At 36.8% G+C, this 23,806-nt stretch overlaps 1 protein-coding gene across 5 annotated transcripts; it reads right to left on the bottom strand.

Moving 5' to 3' along the window:
• Positions 1-937: 937 nt before the first annotated feature.
• On the bottom strand, positions 938-23,052 carry LOC114185526 (ABC transporter B family member 26, chloroplastic-like). 5 transcript variants are annotated; one of them, XM_028073287.1, is made up of 16 exons: positions 22,581-23,052; positions 21,085-21,212; positions 20,654-20,696; positions 19,338-19,382; positions 19,104-19,226; positions 18,906-19,009; positions 18,008-18,062; positions 17,855-17,925; positions 9,136-9,238; positions 3,549-3,606; positions 3,397-3,486; positions 2,456-2,530; positions 2,107-2,388; positions 1,917-1,978; positions 1,780-1,823; positions 938-1,592 (listed from the first exon to the last, which is right to left on the bottom strand). In XM_028073287.1, exons 1-11 carry the CDS (start codon positions 22,944-22,946, stop codon positions 3,455-3,457), a joined length of 1,128 nt encoding a protein of 375 aa, XP_027929088.1. In that variant the 5' UTR covers positions 22,947-23,052; the 3' UTR covers positions 938-1,592; positions 1,780-1,823; positions 1,917-1,978; positions 2,107-2,388; positions 2,456-2,530; positions 3,397-3,454. The 5 variants fall into 5 exon arrangements, with proteins under 5 accessions (XP_027929088.1, XP_027929087.1, XP_027929089.1 ...); XM_028073286.1 differs by having other exon boundaries at positions 1,780-1,978; XM_028073288.1 differs by lacking the exon at positions 1,780-1,823 and having other exon boundaries at positions 938-1,487.
• Between the last annotated feature and the right edge of the window lie 754 nt (positions 23,053-23,806).

Raw genomic sequence — 23,806 nt, 5'->3', positions numbered from 1 at the left:
AAAAAAAACAAGTATGATTGATTGTAAGACCATTGAATTTCCTATAGACCAAAATCATAAAATTGGGAGTGATAAAGGCAATTCTTCTATGAATAAAGCCAATATCAAAGACTTATTGGGAAGCTCATTTACTTAACTCACATAGTATGTAGCCTATGTTGTGAGTATCGTTAGTTTGTTCATGCATGATCGAAAGAAGAGACATTTACTTGCTGCAACAAAATTCTTCAATTTTTGAAGACAAGTCCAAGAAGGAGATTATTATTGAAGAGAAATGAAAAATTAAAAATAAAAGCATATACCGATGAAGATTATACAAGATCTATCATAGATAAGAAATCTACCTCATAATATTGCCATGTTCTTGGATGGAAAATTGGTAACTTGGAGAAGTAAGAAAAAAAAAACGGTGTTGCAAGGTTTAGCGCAAAAGTTAAATTCGAGGTATGACACAAGGAGTATATGAATTGTTATGAATAAGAATTATCCTAAATAATATTAAAATGGCATGTAAAAAACCTACGATACTTTATTGTAATAATAAATCAACTATTAGCATTGTTCACAATCTAATTCAACATGATAAGACCAAACACATAGACATAGATCAATACTTTATTAAAGAAAGAATGGATAGTGACCTTATCACTATTTCTTACGTTACATTTGGACTTTGGACTTCAGTTAGCATATTCGTTTACAAAAAGGTTTTCCAATTACGCTTCCATGACCTCACAACCTCACATACAAACTAAGAATTATAGAGAGGTGAAGTGTTGTTAGTTGGATATTAAATACAGTGCTAAAAGTTGTTGGTAGGATGTTGAATTACTAAAAGATGTTAGAAAAAATTTAAAAATTCTAGAGATCTCTTATAATTATTACTTTATGGTTTGAATTCTTCATATATAAAAGTGAATATACAGTTTCGAATCAATTGATAAAAAATCTTCTTTCTTTATTATTAATTCTTTCTATTAAAACTGAAAAAACTAACTCAACGCCAGGAGTAATATCCCGCTGAGCGTGATAAACCAGAAAAGAAAAGAACGAGTTCTAAGAGCATACCACCAACTCCTGCCACATATACTTCCCCGCCAACCTCAATGCCAACTACCAGCTCTACCTCAAAGCCATCAAGTGTGGGGCCTATGCGTCAGTGCACTAACCCCTCTCCTTGGTGTATGGCAAATCATTGGATAACAAATACATGAATAACAAGTGTATCGCAGGGCCTTCAATAATAACTAATTGACTAATAGTGTTGTCGGTGTGAGAGTAGTTCATTGTAACTTTTCACCGAATGAGCCGATAAACCAGTAGGATAGGGACCTATAAATTTAGGTAATGTTTGAGCTGGTGCACTGATCCCTTCCAAGAAGCAAAAGGCTTTGCCACATGTTTATGTTTTCTTCAACATTTGGCTTAAACACTCTCCTCAGGCTTTTTTAACTTTAAATTGCAGTCCTATTCTTCATCATCCATCACTGAAAACCCAAACGTAACTTAAATCAAGTCAAAATATCTGCTTGAAGTTTATTTAATTTTGCATAGAGCCCATCCTTGAGCATAAGTTCTTCATGATCTCCCATCTGAAAAAATGAAATGAATAAATTTATTATGCATTGGCCTTGGGCCCTCCAACTGCTTGTTGAGTCCAAAATTTAAGAACAATATTTAGGGATTTCCTCCAAACTTGCTTATCAATTAAAAATTTAAACTTCTCACTTCACTTCAAAATGAATTTCATAAGATAAATAAAGTTCAACTAGAAATCACCTCAATGATGCGACCATCATCCATAACAAAGATCTTATCAGCAGCTTTTGTAGTAGAAAGCCTATGAAGTTCAGTGATTATACGCAGCTAATCTTATATATTAAAGAAAGAAAGAAGCAAGGCGGTTAAGAATTTACCTATGAGCTATGATAATGATGGTTCTTGTTTTAGATTCATCTTTTAACGCATACAGCGACTCCTGAAATAAGAATTGCATCACAAAAACAGTTGCAGACTTGCCTTTTCTTAGATAAATACAGAAATTAGATTGACCAATAAATGGAAATGATAATTAACTGCTGAAAAACTAGAATTTCTGAAATATACCTTGATATAATGCTCACTCTCAGAATCTAGAGCACTGGTTGCTTCATCAAGTATCATTATAACAGGGTCCCTAAGAATGGCTCTGGCGAGGGCAATTCGCTGCTTTTGTCCGCCACTAAGTGCATTGTCATCAACAAGGGTTTCATATCCATTAGGAAGAGAAGAAATGAAATCATGAGCATAGGCCTTTTTCGCTGCCCGTTCAATATCTTCTTGTTTTATGTTCCCGGGGCAACCATACTTTATGTTTGACTTGATGTCCATATGAAAGAGATGGGATTCCTGTTTGAAACATAAATTTTCAGAAATGAGCTTTTGACTATGTGTGAACGCAGTTTAGTTGTCTAACCTGTGCAACATATCCAATGTGCTGACGCAGCCAACGAATATCCAACTCTTTAAGAGGGAATCCATCAATATATATCTGTACACAAACGTAGATGTAGATTACATACGAAATTATCGTGAAAAGTTCATGTATATACACATTATTGATGTTTACATTACATTCCAAATCAGTAACAAGCCAAGATCAAGATGCCAAGGTTTTATGCGAATGTAAAAAGTATGCACAATTCAGATTTATTAACTGGGAAAAGATTTATTATGCCTATGTAACTTTTCCCTCATTAGGAGGATTTATTACGGGTCTGCAACTTGTATCTTCACTCCTCCTGTCCAATTATTTAATTTAAAGAATTGCAATTCCCCATGTTTCACTCACATATGATGATCAAATATGCCAAGAGTAAATTAAATATCACCAATAAATAAAAAGTGAACTATGTAACATTCATGTCCAACTACTTGAGTCTGACTAAGAAAACAATTTCTCATAATTGTGAACATTAGAAGCACTAAACACACCACAGAATCCACATCTTTATTTAGTCAATTTCCATTTCACTAACATGAGGTCATATGCTTTGAAGTATGCCATGTCTAGTCCATAGTAGTCACTACCTCAATTGTGCAGAATATTAAAAACAAGGGTTTTCCAATTCAGGAGCAATCATTTAAGGAGACCGTGACATCAATGGATTTGCTTCAAGAAATTAAAATGCAAGAAGCTGATAAATTGTGCTAATAAAGTAGGAAAGAGTTCTTGTAAAATATGTTGCTCTTTATTACAACAAAAATGTACATAAACATTTATTGGGATTGGGAAGCATAGTGAACATGATTCCAATAAACAACTAATAAAGTAGTGAATAATGAGCATGATCACGCAGATATTCATATAAATTTTATTTTCCGATGAACCAGGTCTAAAATATATAAATTATTTACCTGACCACTGCTAGGCTCATAGAGACGAAGTAAAAGGTTGAGTAATGTGCTCTTCCCACTACCACTCAGACCAACCTTGGCAAGGTAGAGCTGTCCAGTTATTACTTTAGCATCACAAACATTTAATCACAAGGAATTAAGAGAAATCTTACAATGGCAATGACTTGATTTTCCTCTGATGGAGAAGTCCAAGTGTTCTAGAACAGGCATCTGATCAAATGTAAGAAAAAATGAAATTTAACAACTAATCAGAAACAAACATGCCATGCCACATAATTGAATATTACAAGGATGCAAGGTAATAAATCACATTGAGAAGGTTTATAAGGATGTGATATTACAAATTACAATGTCAGTAACTTGATTAAAAAAATTTGTCACAACAACTGTGGTGCACTTCTTTTGGGACTTGTTTAGTTATAATTTTCTCCTTTTAGTTCATATTTGATTTTCCTTGAAAAAATCTTAGTTTTTGTGAAAATTTGTTAATTTGGAGTTTTTAGATAGATTTTTTGTTGATAAGTATAAAAGTAAATTTTGACAGCTTTGATCTTTGCTCCTTGTTTGGTTCATAACCTTTTCCACAATTATCTAATTGAGTTGATTCTTTTTACGTTTCATTCATGATTCAATTATCTTTAATTTGAATACAAGAACGTAATTTTTTGAGTTATGTGGAAGTTGCAATTTAATTATGTGGAAGTTGCAATTTAATTTTGAAAATGCCAGACAGTTTGTAAGAGGTGCTGACTTGTGATTTTGGGTGCAGTTATTTTCTTAGATTGTTTGTGCAATTCACTTGGGAGAGCCCAACTTGGATTATTTTGTGGTGCTGTGAAGGTTGTGTAATGAAGCATTTGGTCCAGTTCACTTGGCTGTGATGATTGGAGAAGCTTGCAAGAGAAGCTAAACCTGGCTAAACTTATTAAGGTCACCAGCACTTAACTCATTGTAACCTGAAGTTGTCCAAGTGAATTTTCAAAGAAGCTTGCATGGGAAGCTTTAACTAACTGCCAAGGTGACCAAGAACTGGTTGGACCTGACGCTGTGACCTGGAGTGGGCTGTGAAGGAACTCCACTAGCAGAATTAGAAAACAACATGACCTGAACCAACATGTGAAGAAGAAGCTAAGCTGACCTGGATTACTTGTGATGAGCCCCAACCCATGCAAGGGATGGAGGCACATGGCACATGCTTAGGGAGAATAAACATGTTTAGAACGGGAGTTTCTTCACCTTCTTTTGGTTTAGCTTTATGTTAACTTGACTTAAGTTGACATGTTGATTCTTTTGTTTGTTTGTTTTGTTGGACAAGCTAGTGCCAACTTGGAGGAGTGTAGCACTACTTGGAATGGAGGAGAGCATCACCTTGGAGCCAAACAAGTGGGTCGTATTTTGGAGAGACTTGAGAGGCAAGGTTGACCTTCTCTTCTAGAAGGTCAAGGGTGCCACATATGAAGGCTTGGAGGCCAAGCTAGGGTTCTCTCCTTTTCAAGACACCTCATTTTGACCTAGCTTCTAGAAACTATGTTTTGTGTTATTGAGCCCCCTAGGCCTTAACTTTGTATTTTTGCAAGGAGACCCTTTCCGACACCTATAAAAGGGGTTCTCCTAGACCATTGTAAGGGTTGAATATTTTTGGTAAAAACACTATATTTGACCAACTTTTGAGAGAAATCTCTTCTTAGAGTGTATTCTTCCTCAAGTTTTATCTTGAGATTATCACTCAAGTTGTGGCATACACCATTAATCTTGGGTTGGTGCGCTTTAATGCCCCCTTAAGTGGCGTCCCTTCATCCTTGAGCTCCCCTCCCCTCTTTTATCTTCCATCTTTTATCATCTTCCTTCTCTTTTGGTTACTTATGTTTTATGTTCCATTCGCACACTATGTCTCCATTTGTGTTCTTGTTTTAGCTTCCATTAATTGAACTTCTCTTCTCTTTGATCTTTGGAAGTGAACCTTCACATCTAAATAAATGTGATTATCTTAATTCCAGTGGCGATCTTCCTTGTGCTTGTTTAATCACCATCACACCATATATTGCTAAATCTAAAATGGGTCTTTATCAACTTGCCACTTCAAGAAATTGGGGAACGTTGTTGCAATGGCTTGAACAAATTGTTCATAATGATTACTTATAACTGGTAGTTGCCATGACCTATCATAGGTTGTTATTCCAATTTATAGGTTTCTTTCTAGGCTAGAGTATGAAAGACAAAAACCAGAAAACTTAAAGAGCTTTTGCAATTTTGAACATTCACTGTACACATTTTATAGCTTTATTAGGGTAGTTTCTATGAAGTTCAATGTCATCTTGATGGTTGCTTTCTTTTATTAGTTGCTTGTCTCCTTGTATAAACTACTGGTTCTCCGATACCTGAAGCTTCATAAACAGTTGCCCAATTAAGAGTGGGATCATCATGAAAAACCAAATCATTACCTCCCTCTTCATTATCATTATCATCATCAACTTCTCCCACTAACCACTCATTACATTCATCAATGTCATTCAATAGAATAGGGTCTATTTCATCCCTAATATTGTATCTTTGAGCAAGTTGTTGATTATACTTTATGTAAACCAAATCATGCAACCTTTTGTGGCCCAGTCTATTCCTTTTCTTTGAATGAATATGCAATGTGAATAAGTAATATGTAAATTAATTTCTTTCTACAACTTACAAAGTAGTATAATAATGAAATGAGTTATGTCTTATTACTTGCTCAAAAACACTCAAATTGCGCTCACATCCCGATGAACTACATGTCAGGCTTAAAATCTTGATTCCTAGCTTTTGTAAGTTGGGAGCTGCATGCCCATAGTATCAAACAATATATTGAAGAACCGATGCCTTTAAATTTTTGTCACATGCCTCTTTGATGTTAGCTTGTCTTAATTTTTCCTTTTTTCTCTTCTCTATTGCAGCAGTTGGATTTCTACAAAATATATCCATTGGTCCTTTTCTTCCACTGCTATTTCTCCCTTTATCATTACTAGCCGTGGAAATTTCAACCTCATCTTCACTCTCATGGTTATCATTGGTTGCAATATATTTAGGATTGACAGAGGAGCTATCTGCTTTTTCTTTGTATAATTTCCAAAGTTCTTCTCTCACATTTTTCAGAGTCTTAGTGCAAGCAGCAACATTGCCCTTCTTTGCCATGAGATGTTCTTTTGCTCTAGTAACTCCTCCTTTCATAACTTACCCACAATAATTGCAAATAGTTGTATTTAAATTTGATTCATCCATCGGATGACAATGTTTCCATCCCGGGTCACTCCTATGGGATGCTTTTGAAGGATCATTATCATTGGCCACTATTATTGCTGAAAAATAGGTATATTTTTTACAAAATAATTAGACAAATAGAAAAAATAAATAAAAAAAAATTGAAAAAAAAACAAACTTGGCGGTGGTGGCTGGCGACGGTGGCAGCCGACAACGGTGGCGGCCGACGACAGTGGTGGTTGACGGCGGGTGGCAGCTGGTGGCAGGGTGACGGTGGCTGGTAGGGAAGCTTTAGAAACTTTTGATTTTTAAACAACACTGATCCAAAGTGATCACATATACTCAAAGGAACTCCAAATTGAACCTTGGCAAGTAATATTGAAAATTACATGAGCCTGAATGGGAAGTTCAGATTCTGGTTTAGAATGTATTACTGATTACTCCTAGCTTCAAGGAATGATGGATGGAGCCTTGGATGAATGAATGTAGCCAAAGCAAATGAGGTAATTTGGTTCGGTGGAATGGTGTTCTATGGTGTAAGGGAGGTTCTCTTAAGAGAGGTTGAGACAACTTTAGAGGAAGGATACTAGAGGGAACCCTAAGGGAAGCTCTAGCCTAGGTGACTTACAAGAGAAAGAAGTGTCTGGAGTGATCTCGACAGAGGTTCTTTACTAAAATCATGAGTGAATTACAAATGGGTGAAGACCTAAATTTATAAGAATGGAGGTCTCCAAAAGCTAGACAAAAATTGGAGGGAGAATTCAAATTGAATTCCCCAAGTGATCCTAAAGATGTGCTGCATTTGGTGGATCAAATGCCAAGGGGCACCACTTTCCACGCATTTGCAACATGTGCAAAATGAAGGAAGTGTGGGCACTCCAATCTCAAGTGACCAGCCAAGGGTTTTGATTAGGCCAATTGGAACCCAATTGAAACCTTAGGTGATCTCTTATGATCCAAGCCCAAACTAAGGTCCAAAACCTACAAAGCTTGGCCCAATTTCAAGGCCCAATTAAAAAGCCAATTCTATATCTTCACATCTTCTTTAGTCCATGTAAGCATTAAACTGCGATTGTGTTAATTTTGCATTGTTTAACATTCCTATATACATCTCATGCATAGTTTTACGTACTCAATTAGATCTCATTCATCTACATTGCATAGAACGCCGTTTTGCATCATAGTCAACATAAACATTAAGCTGAAAAATCTGATGCGTTACTGATACATTTTGGTGCTGCTGCTAGCTTTGGTTTCATTAGTGACTTTGTGAAGTTTGCGTTGTTAAGCATTTCTACATATTTCTCATGCATGTTTGTAGTGTTTAAAATACATTCCAATCATCTGCATAGCATATAAGTAAATCCATATGAACCTTAGGCTGAAAATTTGTCATGATTTTATGTCAAATTGGGTTTCAATGGTGATTTTGTCCATTTTGAGTGTTTTGATATTTCTTCATGCATATATTAGGTAGTTTTAGGTATCTAGACTTGTTCCAAGCATTATCTTTCAATAATTTATAGTTTTCATTCAGTCTGGCATTTCATCAAACACATTGTGCATATTAAGATTTTACTAAGGCATTTCATCAAACAGTTTCATAAATAACTATTCTGCATTTTTTTAGGTATTATTAAAGTTCCAAACATGTTCCAATACATTTACATTTGTTCATACATTCCATATCTGATTTCCATGCATTAGAATTCATTTTAGACATCAAAATAATTGCATTCATAGTTGTGAACCATGCATTTTGTCAAGTTGTCATTTTAGTCTTAGATATAGGTTCATTCATCATTTGCAAATCATTTTAGTTTAGTTTAGAGTGTTATTTCATATTTCCCACATTGTTTTGCATATAGATCAGATTCACACACTCTCAAATCACTTTAACTTGGTCATTTCTATGGACTGATACCTTCCTACACTACATCAGGGAAAAACTAGGATTTTTGCTTAATCTCTATGCAACTAGGAGGTTAAAACATACCGATGAAAATCTGAATATAATATTCTAAATTTATCGTAATAATTATAGCAGCTTTAGAGAATACACAATATCCTCCACGTATAATGAATGTAATAAGTCTATATATAAAAATGCATCAGTTGTGTATTCAGAAAGCAATTTCAGTCACAATATTTGTGTTTTTTTTTCTTTGGCTGCTTCATCAATTGGATATTGTGAAAATGGGCAAACTAGTTATAGGATTTATTCCCCTTGTATAGAAAATACACAAAGTAGTATAATTATAATCAAGAATAATAAAGGAAAATATGGCTAAAGCTCAAATACACACAATATGGTAACTAATATAAGATTTACGATATGCTTTCCGTTGCTTTTTCTCCCTTTTAACATAATGCTTCCAAGACCTTATTCCTTCTACTAGCCAGTTAAATAACTGGTCTTTTTCCTTATTCTTCTTTAATATGTAGAACGAAAATTTAAGCACTCAATTACTAGTTTTGTATCTTCTAATAAGGTTAAATAAGCCAAACCTGCATAGAACGGTATAAGGTGCTAAATATTAGGTCCCAAAGCCCTGAAACCATATTCTGTCGAAGAGTAATAAGTGCTAAGCTTTGTAGCCACTGCTTGTACCTGGACAAACATAAAATGGGTTTATGGATGTCAATATTGTTCGAACATATATAAACATTTATACAAAAAGTCTATGATGAACTTGTGCATACAATCTAGTATAGTATCACAACAAGGGTATCAGAGCTTATGATTTAACTTGTAATTGTTAGGTGTGGCAAGCATATGTGGATGAGGGGTATTGGGAAGTCTCACAATCTTGACTCAATCCTTGGAGAGTAGCTTATTTATATATATTTGTTGGACAACTTTGCTTACTAACAATTGGTTTTAAGATGAAATATGACAGTATTGATATCAAATAACAAAAAATATTGGCAACTCCACAAATCCTTTGTAAAAATATATGGGATGTCATAACAGGTTATGGCAAAAGCATCGAGAACAAAATAATATAATACATAACATAATTATAAATAATTAAAAAAATGCATAAATATAATTGTAATTCAAAAATAATGAAAGACAACTATATAACTAATAGCAATAGCAAGTCTAGAAATTTAAATAAGAATAAAATCCAATCAAATCACCACTAAGACTTAAAATAGGTGATCAAATATTTCAAGGGTTGAAAACAAGAAAAAATTATTTTGGGAGGGTGGATGGCCCCAAAAGAAAAGCAAACATAAAAGAAAAGAAAAGAGAACTTCATTTATTGGACAATGGCGACTAGACAACAATTGTGCTGCAGTGGGATTCCACCACCCTTTCTTGAACAACTTTGATTAAGGTCAATTGGTTTTAAGATGAAATTTGACATATTTTCTTTCGGTTAAAGCTTTCCATAATATCTCGTGTTAAATATCTTACATCAACTAGAGATATGACTAAATTATTGTATATAATTGGATGCAAGCTTTAATTTATAAGTCAATTTTGAAATGTTGAGTTAGACTTAAAGTCACTTTCTAGTATCAAAGTCTATGCTAATGATGATTGGCGAGGCTATTGCGCCACCAACTATAACAATTATAATTGAATATGTTAAAATCCCTTGATTTATGTTGTAGTTAATATGTTCTTGTATAGTTTTAATTACATAATTAAGAGACTTAATTACATTTCATAATTAGGAGGACAATTAGGAAGATTAATAGGTTGGTAATATATTTGTAACACTCCATTTAAATAATAACCTTAATTAAATGAAATGTCACACAAAATAATATAAGAAGCAAGTCATGGAGTATAAAGTTACTATTCCTTACAATTATCCAGAAGAAGCAGGAATGAACTAGGGCACACCACGATGCTAGTAACAAAATAGAGTAAGGGACCGACAGTTTCCAAAATAAAGTCCAAAGGCAAGACAATACATGGACCTTAGTCGAATTCACCGGATGCTTGCACTTATGGTGGTCTCTACTGTTCTGCAGAGCCAATTGCCAATGAGTTTCACCCTACCACTCACAAGGTTAGTCTTCAAAGATCTAAGGCCTCCTACTACTTTCACCACTTGAGTCAGTACCCTCTACGTGAGACTACCTGACTCTTTAGAGTGTCAGACTGCAATCCTTATCTTGAATCCTTACTAAATTATATCATGAGACACCACCACGAACTTTGTGGAATTATGTCCTAAATATGAAGCACCACCATGAGCTCCCACTAACAGGGGTCATGGAATTACGTCCTAACCAATGAGGCACCACCACGCAACCATCGTGAAATTACGTTCTGACCAATAAGGCACCACCATGAGATCTCACCTAGAGATTTCATGGAATTATGTCCTAACCACACCAGAATCATGTCTCACCAACCAATTATGAAGTTATCATGCATACCAATCTCATTCTAATATATTATCAACCATCCAACCATAATTCATACGTATACCATGCCAAACTCATCAATTCCAGCCCATAAACCATTCAATACATGCAAATTCACTCATTTCATGCTTTAACATCGCAATCCAACCAAAACATGTGACAAACACCGAAGAACGGAGAAGAAACAAATCCTGGGCACATTCTCGCCCAATTCTCACTCAGATTGAAAGGCCTCACCCAGGCGAGAGGTTTCCCTCGTTCAGGCGAGCTCCTTTCGCCTAGGCGAGAGCTCGAAAAGAGGAACAATGGTGTTGTCGTGTTCTCTCGCTTAGGCGAGACCTCCTCACCTGAGCGACAGCTCGCGCAACACCCGGGGGGTTTCTGATGTTCTCGTTTAGGCGAGCTCTACTCGCTTGGGCGAGATTATCCGATCCTTTCCACTGTTCACGCGTACAACAACCACAAACTCATTCAAGCAACACTCAATGCATTTTCATACCATCATAATCACCACACAAACATCAAAAATACAAAACAGAACTAAAATGAACCAAAAAGACAAGAAAACGTAAAACCCTAACTTCCTTTATCTGGAAAATGTTAGCCAAGGTCTCGGACACTCAAACAGTTGAGCACGACAGCTCTAGGAACAACTTAGTGAGCTGGAGAAAAAGAGGAACAAAAGGAAACAAAGTTCCCAAGCGGAACCTTAGCTGGAACCAAGACAACAGTGCTAAAAAAGGAAAGTACCGAATGAGGGACGACTTACGTGGAGAAGGAATGAGTTTGAACTAGCTTGACCAAGGTGGTACCAAACCCTAGCAGAGCTTCTGTGGAAAGAAAAGGGAAGAGTGAGAGCACTGATTTTGGCAAGTCAGTGCAGAATAAGGGATCTTAGCTGCTTTAGGGGCCTTGGCACCCTATGGGTCAGCCTTTAGGCTCATCTGCTTAGGATAGGCCCTTAAAAATTAGGGCAGAAAAGCAAAGAAATAATGTGGACCTTACATTCTCCCCAACAACAAAAATTTTTGACCTCGAAAATGAAGACTTACTAGGAAAACATGTGGATGTGACTTCCTCATATCCTTCTCTAACTCCCAAGTAGAGTCATCTATCCTTCGATTCCAGATGACTTTGATGAGACTGACTGGTTTTCCCCGACGTTCCTCAACTCGACTATCCTCTAAAGCAACGGGTGGTACTTTCAACACATGAGACGGATCAAACACATACTTCCTCAGCTGCGACACATGGAACACCAGATGGAGATTTGCTAAGGAGGCAAAGCAATCTCATAAGCCACCGGCCCAATCCTCCTCGAGATCTGGTAAGGGCCAAAGAACTTAGGAGAAAGCTTCCTTGAGCGGAGAACCATTCTCACACCCGTGGTTCGGGTCACCCTCAAGAACACGTGATCTCCCGCCGCGAATTCCAAAGGTCTCCTCCTGCGGTCTGCATATGTCTTCTGTCTACTCTGAGATGCCTGCATCCTATCTCTCACCATTCTCACCTTCTCTGTAGTCTGTTTTAACAACTCTGGTCCAACAAGCACTGCTTTCCCATCTTGATACCAACACAGAGGAGTCCTACATTTCCTACCATAAAGAGCTTCATATGGCGTCATGCCAATGCTCGCATGAAAGTTGTTTTTGTAGGTGAACTCTATCAAAGGTAGGACTTCATCGCAAGAACTCAGATGATCCAGCACCCATATCCTAAATAGATTCTCAAGCGACTGAATCGTCCTCTCAGACTGACCATCGGTCTAGGGATGATAGGCTGAACTCATGGTTAGTTTGCTACCGAAGGCACTCTGCAAAGTCTGCCAAAACCGTGAAGTGCGGATCTCTATCTGAAACAATGCTCGAAGGTATTTCATGCAACCTCACAATCTCTTTGATGTACAACTGGGTCAACTTGGCCATAGACATCCTCAGATTCATTGCCAAGAAATGAGCACTCTTGGTCAAACGGTCCACCACAACCTAGATCGCATCGTGGCCTCTAAAGGTCCGTGGCAAATGAGTTACAAAGTCCATAGCTATGCTATCCCATTTCCACACCGGTATGTCCAAGGTTGTAGAATTCCACCGGGTCTTTGATGTTCTACCTTCGCCTTCTGACACGTCACACAAGTAGACACAAACTGTGTCACATCTTTCTTCATACCTTGCTACCAGAAGGTTTCCTTGAGATCCTGGTACATCTTAGTCATGCTAGGATGCAAACTAAGACGACTCTCTTCCTCAAGAATTAACCTTTTCACTTCAGCATCGTCAGGCACACACACTCTACCCTGGAATCTTAATACACCATCATTTCTCAAGGCAAAATCCTTTGCTTCATCTGATTCAAGTTGTTCCACTACTCTTTTCAAATTAGCATCCAACAACTGTCTTTCTTTAACTGAGTTCAAGAAGTCACTAGATATAGTCAGAGTACTACACCTAATGAACTCTGATCCCAACTCAACCTGCAGCTTCATGTCTCTGAATTTCTCCAGCAGCTCCACCTCCTTGATCATAACGTGTGCAGTATGCACTGTCTTCCTACTCAAGACATCTGCTACCAAGTTTGCCTTCCCCGAATGATATAGTAGTTCGAAATCATAGTACTTCAAGAATTCCATCCACCTCCTCTGTCTCATGTTCAACTCATTCTGATCGAATAAATATTTGACTCTTGTGATTACTGAATACACGAAACTGAGCACCATACAGATAGTGCCTCCAGATCTTCAAGGCAAACACTATAGTTGCCAACCCTAGGTCATGAGTGGGGTAGTTTCTCTCATGCACCTTAAGCTGCCTCGAAGCATATGCCAGCTTTATTCTCTTGCATGAACACACAGCCCAAACCTAGATGAGAGGCATCACAGTAAACTTCAAAGGATTTACCAACATCAGGGATCACAAGTATCGGAGCACTCGTCAACCTTCACTTTAGCTCTTGAAAGCTCTCCTCACACTTATCCGTCCAAGTGAAAGGTTGGTCCTTTCGAGTAAGATGTGTTAGAGGCGCCACTATTTTGGAGAATCCTTCTATGAATCTCCTATAGTAGCTGGCTAAACCCATGAAGCTCGTAATCTTTGTTGTTGACTTGGGACTTTCCCACTTAACCACTGCGTCCACTTTCATTGGATCCACCGCTATGCCCTGTGCGGATATCACATGGCCCAAAAACTGTACTTCATCCATCTAGAACTTGCACTTGGACAGTTTAGCATACAGTTGTTTCTCTCTCAGAATACCAAGCACCAATCTCAGGTGTTCCACATGCTCCTCCTGAGTCTTGGAATAGATGAGTATGTTACCAAGAAGGGTCTGAAAATCCTATTCATGTAGTCCATAAACACAACCGGAGCATTGGTCACACCAAAAGACATATCCACGTACTCAAAGTGGCCATATCGAGACCTGAAGGTTATCTTCTGCACATCATCTGCCTTCCCTAGTATTTGATGGTATCTCGACTACAAATCAATCTTCGAGAATACCGATGCTCCATGTAACTGATCCATTAGATCATCTATTCTAGGGAGAGGGTACTTATTCTTCATCGTCATCTTGTTTAGCTGCCTATAGTCCATACACAGATGTGAACTCCCATTCTTCTTCACCAGCAACACTGGTGCTCCCCATGGCAAAGTATTGGGCCTTATGAACTGTTTCCCCAATAACTCCACTATCTGACTCTTGAGCTCTACCAGTTCTACCAGAGTAATACGATATGGAGCCATCGACACTAGACTGGTTCCTGGCACCAGATCAATAGGGAAATTCAACTCCCTACTGGGAGGCAACCCTGGTACTTCCTCCGGAAACTCGTGCACAACTGGTATAACAGACGTCCTTTCTTCCTTCTTCACCTCCAGATGCGTGAAGATTATGTAGCATTGCGCGTCATCTTGTATCTCCTTCATAACCCCTTGAGACGATAACAACTCATACTCCTCTGAGTTCGGGAACAACAACCTCTTCTCTCGGCAATCTATAAGAATGCGATTGGCAGAAAGTCAATCCATCCCCAAGATTACCTCCAACTCTTGTACAAGTAGACATATCAAATTCACCTTCTATCTACGCTCTTCTACCTCCACTGGACATCTAGCACACAAGGACGATGTCCTGACCAAACCCGATGTCAAAGTAGATACCACAAATTCACACTGCAGCTCACACATCGACAGACCTAATCTTTATACACAAGTTTCTGACACAAAAGAGTGTGTTGCTCCATGATCATACAATACACACAAAGATTCACCAGCAATCATGCAACTACCCATAACAAGGTTACCTGAGTCTGCTGCCTCTGCTTTTGTCATGGCATAAACTATGTTTGTGCCTGAGGCCTGTTGCCTCCTCTCCTCTGTTGATTCTGCGCAGGAATCTAAACTGGAGGCCATGCCACCGCCCTTGCAAGGGTGGGACAATCCTTACCAAAGTGGCCTTCCTTACTACAGTTGTTGCATCTTTTGAAGCCTTCCATTTGAAGGCACACACTCCTCAGATGAGGGCCTCCACACCGGAAGTACTGTACCCTGTTCTGCAAGGAAGAGAAACCCCTAGACCCCTAAGACTGAGGGTGGGGCCTATCATACGGTTTCCTTCTCTCTTCATGCCTTAGTTTGGACCCAAATGGTCCACCAATCCTCTGATGTTGCGGGCGTTGAGTTTCCACCTCAACTTTCATCTTTTCCATAACTCTGGCCTATTCCACCAAGGCAGCAAAATCCTTGATGGACAGTGGGGCAACCATCAGACGAATGTCTCCCCTAAGGTCGTTCTCAAATTTCCGGCATCTCCATTCCTCATCAAGTGGCATAGTGTAAAAGCAGCTGAGGTGCTTGAACTTCTCAGCATATTCAATTACAAACTTCCCCTCTGGGTTAACTGGAGGAATTTCACCTCCTTGGCGTACTTCACGCTATTTGGAAAATATTCAGAGAGGAACTTCCCCCTGAAGGCCTCCCAAGTGACTGGTTCCTCCCTTTCTTCCATGATGGATTTCATGCTGATCCACCAATTTTCTGCTTCCCCAGTGAGCATGTATATTGCAAAAGCAAATTTATTCTCCGCAGGGCACATCTTCACATCAAAGATCCTCTCCATATCTTTTAGCCATTGATCTGCGACAACTGGTCTTGCCGCTAAACTTCACTGGATGGTGCTTCAAAAAGTCCTCCAAGCTCCACTCTCGGACTGGAGGTCGTGGCTTAGGGCCGAAAACAGGGGTAGCTACCCAGTTCTCCTCCAATTGGCGGAGGGCCTCCATATGCTGCCTATGGGCATCTTCAGCAGCTACTCTTGCAGCCTCCTTTTGCTACATCACTAGTTGTTGCTGCTCCAACGATGTCGCCTAGCGCTACATCGACGCCTCATGTTGTTGCATCATAGCGTTACTCTGCTAAGTCATAGCCGTCACCATAGCTTCTATCGCCCTCGCGATATCTGGTACGTCGCCCTGAGAAGATTGAGGAGTTCTACGCGGAGGTGCCATATCACTGGCACATAGTAAAACCATTAGTCAAACTTGATCAGACAAAAACTTAGCTAATGACATTAGAAAGACATAACGAAAACTAAGCGGACATCTAAGTTCACAGACTCTAAGGAATGACCGCTCTGATACCATAAATGTAACACCCCATTTAAATAATAACCTTAATTAAATGAAAACCACACATAGAACATACAAACAAGCAAAAAGGGTAAGCTAGAGTAGAAAATGATTTATCATGTCATTGCATACAATTCATATAGCCAACGATACATACATCAACCAAGCATGTGATGACTCGCAAACAATACACTAAGACTTATGATACGACTTATCTGGATACATATAATTAGTTGGATTTATCGGATGTTTACACTTGTGGTTGCCTCTACTGCTCTACAGAGCCAAATGCCAATGGGTTTTACCCTACCAATTGCCAATGCTTATCTTAAAGATGCCATGGTTGTCACTGGATATAAGAACTATGTCATCAACATATACTATCAAGTAGACACATTCAGCACTCGAGTGACGATAAAAGATTGAATGATCTGCCTCACACCGAGTCATACCAAATTGTTGAGCAAAGACGACATACCAACCAAGAAGACTCTCCATGAGCAACAAATCCAAGAGATTGCTCCATATAAATCTCTTCTTACAAATCTCTATTGAGGAATGCATTTTTAACATTCAATTGATAAAGAGGTCATTGTTGAAGAGTAGTCATGGCTACAAATAAACTAATAGAAACCATCTTTGCCACGGAAGAAAAAGTATCACCATAATCCAAATCGAAAGTTTGTGTAACCTTTGACCACAACACGAGTTTTAAGATGATCAATAGTACCATACCATCAAGACCAACTTTGATAAAAAAAAACCCACCTGCAACCAACAACAGATTTACAAGACGGTAATAGGATTAGCTCCTAGGTTCCACTATTATGTAGAGCACTTAGCAAGGCTTCCAAGATTAGGAGTTATGATCCTAAATTGAAAGAATTAATCTGAAAAATTTTAAATTGTTTTATTCTATTGATTTATTTAATATAGTACATCAACTTCTATATATAGAGAACTGTAAACCTAAAGTAATGATTACAAAAAGATCTTTAGAATCTTCTAAGAGCTTCTAACAACTTCTAATAGTACACTTAATATTCTACTAACAACAAAAGGAATTAGGGAAACTAGAGTTCGAAGATAATTTCTATTTATATAGATATTCCAAGATATGATATTGATATTATGAGATATTCCCATAGTAACATCAAGCCAAAATATAGATTTCCCATGAGAAAATTCAGTAACAGAAAAAACAGAATAAAGAACCTTCCAAATTCTCTTTTTTCTGTTCCATAAGCTCGTACAGTTCTTACTGAAGAAAGTGTCTCCAGAGCAACCTGCATAGAAAAAATATTAATAATTAAAATAAGATTCTGGGCACTGCTTCAGAAACAATATATACGTGTATAATGTATATACGTCATTTGCACAAGCTGTGAAATCGTGGATTAACTTTGCAGCCTTTCTCTGATACCTATTTAAGCAAAAAATTACATGCTTCAACCCATCAGCAATACCAAGATGTACATAAAACTAGAAGGGAAATATCTATGGTTAATTTAAATTTTGTAAACATTTAAGCACATTTATCACCTTAGTCAGATACCTATTTAATTTAAATTTCCATCTTCAAATGACAAAGAACTGTTCATTTCATACAAGATGATTTATGGTATCTAGAGTTTAGAAGATGATTTGTCTGTTATTCAGTCTCATTACATACATTTGATATATATACATACGTTGATATATAGTTTAGATTTTCAGACACTTATAGGAAGGGAAATAGGTGTGCAAATAGTTTAGCTGCTTATGGTCTTAGAAGTTTAGTTTTTACTTGGTGGGATGGATACCCTCTCTGTACACATAGATGGGGCATCCCAGATTACAAATTGTCTGAGTGGGTTTCGATTTGGTCCCAACACCTTTGTATTTCTTTTTCTTTTAATTGCATAAAGAGTTCTGCAGATGATTAGTACAAATTATAGTGCTAACTTGGATAGGATTGCAAGCCGGATCACGATGTGATAGCATTCTTTCTACAGATCAAAAAAACTATGTACATGTGTAGATGTAAAAAGTAAATACAATCAAGGAAAAAATTTCAAACAGAGAAATTTAATAAAGCTCAAAATGTTTTATTATGGATACAAAAATAATTTCACTAGTATGATTGAAAAACGGATACAGACAGATAGGAAGAAAGGAGATTTTATAAAAAAAAAATACAAAAACAAAAGAGAACTAAAAGACATAAGAAAATAGTAAAGCAAAGCTACAGGTTTAACATAAAGGGGAAGATGTTAACAATGCTTACTGGCCATAAACAAGAAAAATTGCAGATAAAATAGAACAAATCACCAAGGCAGATAATGCTAGAGGCCAAGATAAAACCATCAAATTAAGTATTGCTCCAGTCCCCTAGATATAAAATAAAAGAACAGTTAATACCAGATGGAAAGATAAAGTCATCAAACTAAAATAACAGGCTAATATGTAATGTAAGAATTAAAACCTGACAAGTGTTGCGTAATATCAGCTGAAGATCATTTCCTATTACATGGGATAATCGTTGACAATCTGCTGTGAGCCTGCTTGTCAAGTCACCAACTCTTTCTTTATCAAAGTAGGAGATGTCCTACATCACAGATAATAACAAACATAGGCCATAGAACCGAGGAAAAGAAAGAAATAGCAAAACAATACAAATAAATAACCAAAAAATTCTAATAAGCAAAAATATACGAACCTGAAAAAGAATTGTTGCATATAAGTTTTCTCGTAGATGCTTTACCTGAAAAATTATGCATGGAACACTGGATGGTGACCGGTGCTGTTAATCTTAGACAACAATTGTATTTTAAATAAAAAACAAACAACAGTGGAGTGGGAAAATGATCTACAATAGCTATAAGAACAAGAAGAAGAGGGTATCCCAAGCAATTATATGCATGGAATAAACAATTCAGTCAAAGTAGAAAGTTGAAGCTGTAGTAATGAGATAGGGACACGGAAATTGAATTTCTTAATTAAAAAGGCAATGGAGAATTCCCAAGTGAGATGTCTTAATGGAAATGTTAGAGCAAGAGAGTTATGGATAACAAAAAGTTTTTAATTGTGTTATCTAGTAGTTTAACCATTCATTATTAAGCATTGTCTTGCTTGCCCCAACAATGATCATGACATTTCCCGGCTTGAAATATTTCCTCAAAAGAATGCATGACAAAAACCCACACAAGAAAGCAAAAAGAGTCCCAATTCATAAAGTTACTATCAAACGAAAGCCACACAAAAGAAAAAAAAAAAAAAAAGATTCTCCCTAAGTTAAAACCTCCAAAACTTCAGCAAAAAAGGGGAGATTCTAAATAAAGTTCCAAATAACTCTACCTTGACCTCCAAAACTAAACCTAACTTAAATGTTGATGAAAACCAATTAAGCCATATATTTACTTTAGGTCCCCCATAATTTGCTTTGTTGGCCAAACTTTGAAGTTTCTTTTACACCATTGTCATACCAAGGACATTGGTGAAAAAGCTAACAGCCTTATCCAATAGTGTAACCACACAAAAAAAAAAACAGGTAATGAATCAATGTATTAAGCCCATATCTTATGATTATTCTAGAAGTCATCAAGGAGCTAAGGTGGTAATGGAACAATAGAGGAGTTAATTTACCCATGGTGTTGGACATTCCAGAGGCTAGGTATGGTTATTTCTATGGCCTTTCTTTTATTTCCTTCTTGTTGTTTTAGCATTGTTACACCTGGACAGTCCACTCTCAACAATCTGCTCTTGACAGTCTAATCTCAATCTTCTCGTACAATCTCAATAAGAAATGTTCATTTCATATCTTCTTATCATAACAAACAGTATTCAGTTTTGATGAACTGATGATTTCATCTAATTGTATTATTAATCGAACAAAAGATAATCTAACTACAATGATTCATAGAAATAGTAGAAGGCATGATGACAAGCAAAGAAAAATGTCCTGCATATGAAAGTGGATCCATCAAAAAATGTTAATTGAGATTTGAGAAAGGACTGAGATCAAGAAAAACTTACCAAGGTTACATTCAAAATTCCAAAGCAGCCACATCGTAGGCCGCTGAAATTCAAAATAGGAGAACAAAGTTATGACCCACTCCATCTTAATACTAAAACAAATGATAGCTCATATCAAGACTAAGCAATAAATTGAGTCAAAGTGTTCCTTGATAGGAGAGTGGTAGAATAAGAATATACAAAAAAACACTAGGCACTTCACACAAGGTTTGATAACAATTAGGTCATGTGTATTCAAAGTTCAGACATCTAGCCTCTTGTTTTTACTATAAGTGGCCCTAGTTACTGAAATCAAGCTCCCTAATTATTTTAGGGTGAATTAAGTCAGTCCTCTAGCACCTTGGATAATCAGCTTACTAATCATTGTAGAGATATCAGGAAGAGTGAATAAGAAAATAGGTTCCACAGAAACAAAGTTCTACAAGAATCACCTGCATATCCCTGAAGTTACACACAAAAGAAGTAAAAACAGTGCATTCCTAGAGAACACCACAGTCTCACCACTCTGTGCTGAAAATATTGATGCTGCCAATATACTTGGCATGGAGATCTCTGAAAGCTGCAGAAGCAGAATAAATATTGAGAATTAACAAAGACTAGGTGAAAAATATAAAAGTTATGAAGGTACAGTGCTGCAAGTATATCAAGTTGCACCAGTTATTTTAAGACAGTAGTGCCTTTACCATCTCTTCATAAAATAAAACTTAACAAACTATCAGAAGCATAACTCAAATGGTACTGAGTCTTTCTGGGGATAACTGCCAGCTTGCTTGATCATGATATCACATTATCTAAACAATTGTGCATGAACTTTAGCCTCCCGCCTTGCATGAGGTCATAAATCTTAAAAGAAGTGGCAACCAAGTGCACTAAGATCTTAGATTTGAGAGGCTGTTTCTAGAGTGATCTTTGTAATTAGGTCTTAGATCTTCTTCACAATAACAAAAAAAAATAAACGTTATGCAACAAATAACCAAGTCGAGGAGTTTAATTTTGATGCACCATCTATCCCTCAATCATGCAATGAAAAGCACTAAGATTGAGCTTTTAGTTAGTTAATAATGTCAAGGTCAAACTCTTTTATTGAAATGCATGGCAACTCGTGATCAGTAATACAGTAATTTATTCCATGTACTCGACTATAGAACTCCATTGAAACAAAAAGGGAGAACATATATTGAAACTCAAAGGAATATGAATCTAATTAGAATACACGGACAATATAAAGGTATTTTATATGATAAATTCATTGACTTAATAGTAATCACTTTAATTGGTTGACACTTCACGGTATAAATTTTCTTTCCAAGACAGTGCATGAATATTAAACTCATGAAATATATAACATTTCACAGACAACATTGTAGTGCAGAACAACAAGTGCTATCCAAATTTAACCTGCCAGACTACTATAAAAGAAAAACACAATTAAATATATAATCTGGTCACTAATAGGTATATACTCGTATTGCTTTAGTTCAACAAAATTGATTAACCGGTTAAGAAGATCACAGTAGCATCAAAATTATCAACTTGTTAATAACATCCCTGAGAACCAATTTACATATAGCAGTTAGAACTAAAGGAATATTAGCAACATACTTCAAAAAAAAGAGTTTCCTTGTTTTTGGCAAAGTTTGTAAATAATACTTAAAATAGGTTTTGAGAAATTCCTCCATAATCATTTTTATTAAAGGAAAAAAAAAAGAAAAACCTAAAATAATTATTTTATATATTGTATAAATTTAAAGTAAGAATGTTGAAAAAATTACGTGATAGAGCTTCTATAGCTTTTGAGGTTTGAGGTTTAATTTAAGTTTACGGAGAAACTTGTGTCTTTTTCTTGTTTCTCACGTAAGTGCTTGCGAAGAAGCTCTTCCATACAAACTCTCACGGATTAAAAGTAACTCGTGCAATTCACACTCACAGCAGCAATAACAAGGGACCCAACCGCCACAAACGCGACCCATCGCTCATCGGCGACCAATTCCCATATTCGCCGGAGAGCAATCAACGCCGCCGTTGGCTCCACGCCGTCTTCCCGGAGCTCCGGCAAGGCCCACCAGCTTCCACCGGGTAAAATTGATGTCAAAAGCCCGACCCGTTTTGCGAACAGGGGACCGAGCAACCTGGATTTTGGGGCAATGATTCGGAAGGTTTCGGAGCAAACCGGTGGCAATGAGGACAAAAAGTGGGTTTGGGATTTGGTAGAGATGTAGGGTACAAAGGTGCATTTGGGAACGTGGGATAAGTGAATGCTAGAGTGACGAAAACGAATGTTAGGGAACTTCATTGCTTCTGTTTGTCTTCAGAAGCTATCATTGTGTGTAATGTAAGTAAAACATTAGCATTTCCTCCGGTATTTTTCAGATTTATGGAAATGGTGAGAAGGAGCAAATTCACGGAAAAGCTTTGGGTAAGGAATCATTATTTGAATATTTTATTGTCGAAATGAATAAAACTTCGTTCAATTTTGATTACTCGCAGTAATTATAATAGTTAAAAACTATTTTGTAAACAATGATAATTTTTTTCTATAATTTTATAACAAATCACAGTGACATTACATGTCCGTAACATAATATTGTTTTTTAAATTACATTTAAATATAATTGTTTCTTTACCATATGATACATATAATGGTCAACTTCTATCCTTTTGTTTAAATTTTTTTTTAAATATCTCTTATATCCAATAAAGAAAAGGCAATTCAAGATATATTTAACAAAATTTCTTTCTTTTATAAGTGTTTATATATATATATATATATATATATATATATATATATATATATATATATATATATATATATATATTACGGCGATCCTTTAGAATACGGAAATGATATTTCAACAAAATATTTTAACAAGATTTTGACAATACACGTGCGGAGTTGGTTTCTTTGGAAACGAAAAGGAAAAAATTAATTAGAGAGAGTAAGGGAGAAAGGAAAAAAGGGAAAAGTGAAATAGAGAGAGAAAGCAAGTGCCTGTCGCCGGACCGGATTCAGAGACCCACGTACTTGAAGTTCTCACCGGCAACTATTTCGTCGTCCACACCGGAGGTCACTCACACTATTTTCATACACTATCATTCATCTAGACTGTTGCATTCGGAGTTGGGAGTGGGTTTGCGGAAACTGCGGCCACCTTC

The sequence above is a fragment of the Vigna unguiculata genome, chromosome 5, assembly GCF_004118075.2.
Source record: "Vigna unguiculata cultivar IT97K-499-35 chromosome 5, ASM411807v1, whole genome shotgun sequence".
NCBI classification, from domain to species: domain Eukaryota; kingdom Viridiplantae; phylum Streptophyta; class Magnoliopsida; order Fabales; family Fabaceae; genus Vigna; species Vigna unguiculata.
The sequence above is the reverse complement of the archived record's forward strand: the minus strand, read 5'-3'. Positions and strand labels throughout refer to the sequence as shown.

Bases quoted from the DNA above. Each gene is read 5' to 3' on its own strand.
- LOC114185526 (XM_028073286.1), bottom strand. From the start codon at position 22,946: ATGAAGTTCCCTAACATTCGTTTTCGTCACTCTAGCATTCACTTATCC. The intron at 19,227-19,337 runs GTTCGTATATTT...TCTGTGATGTAG, and splicing joins ATGCAACAATTCTTTTTCAG to GACATCTCCTACTTTGATAA. The intron at 19,010-19,103 runs GTTTTAATTCTT...TTTTATATCTAG, and splicing joins TATTACGCAACACTTGTCAG to GGGACTGGAGCAATACTTAA.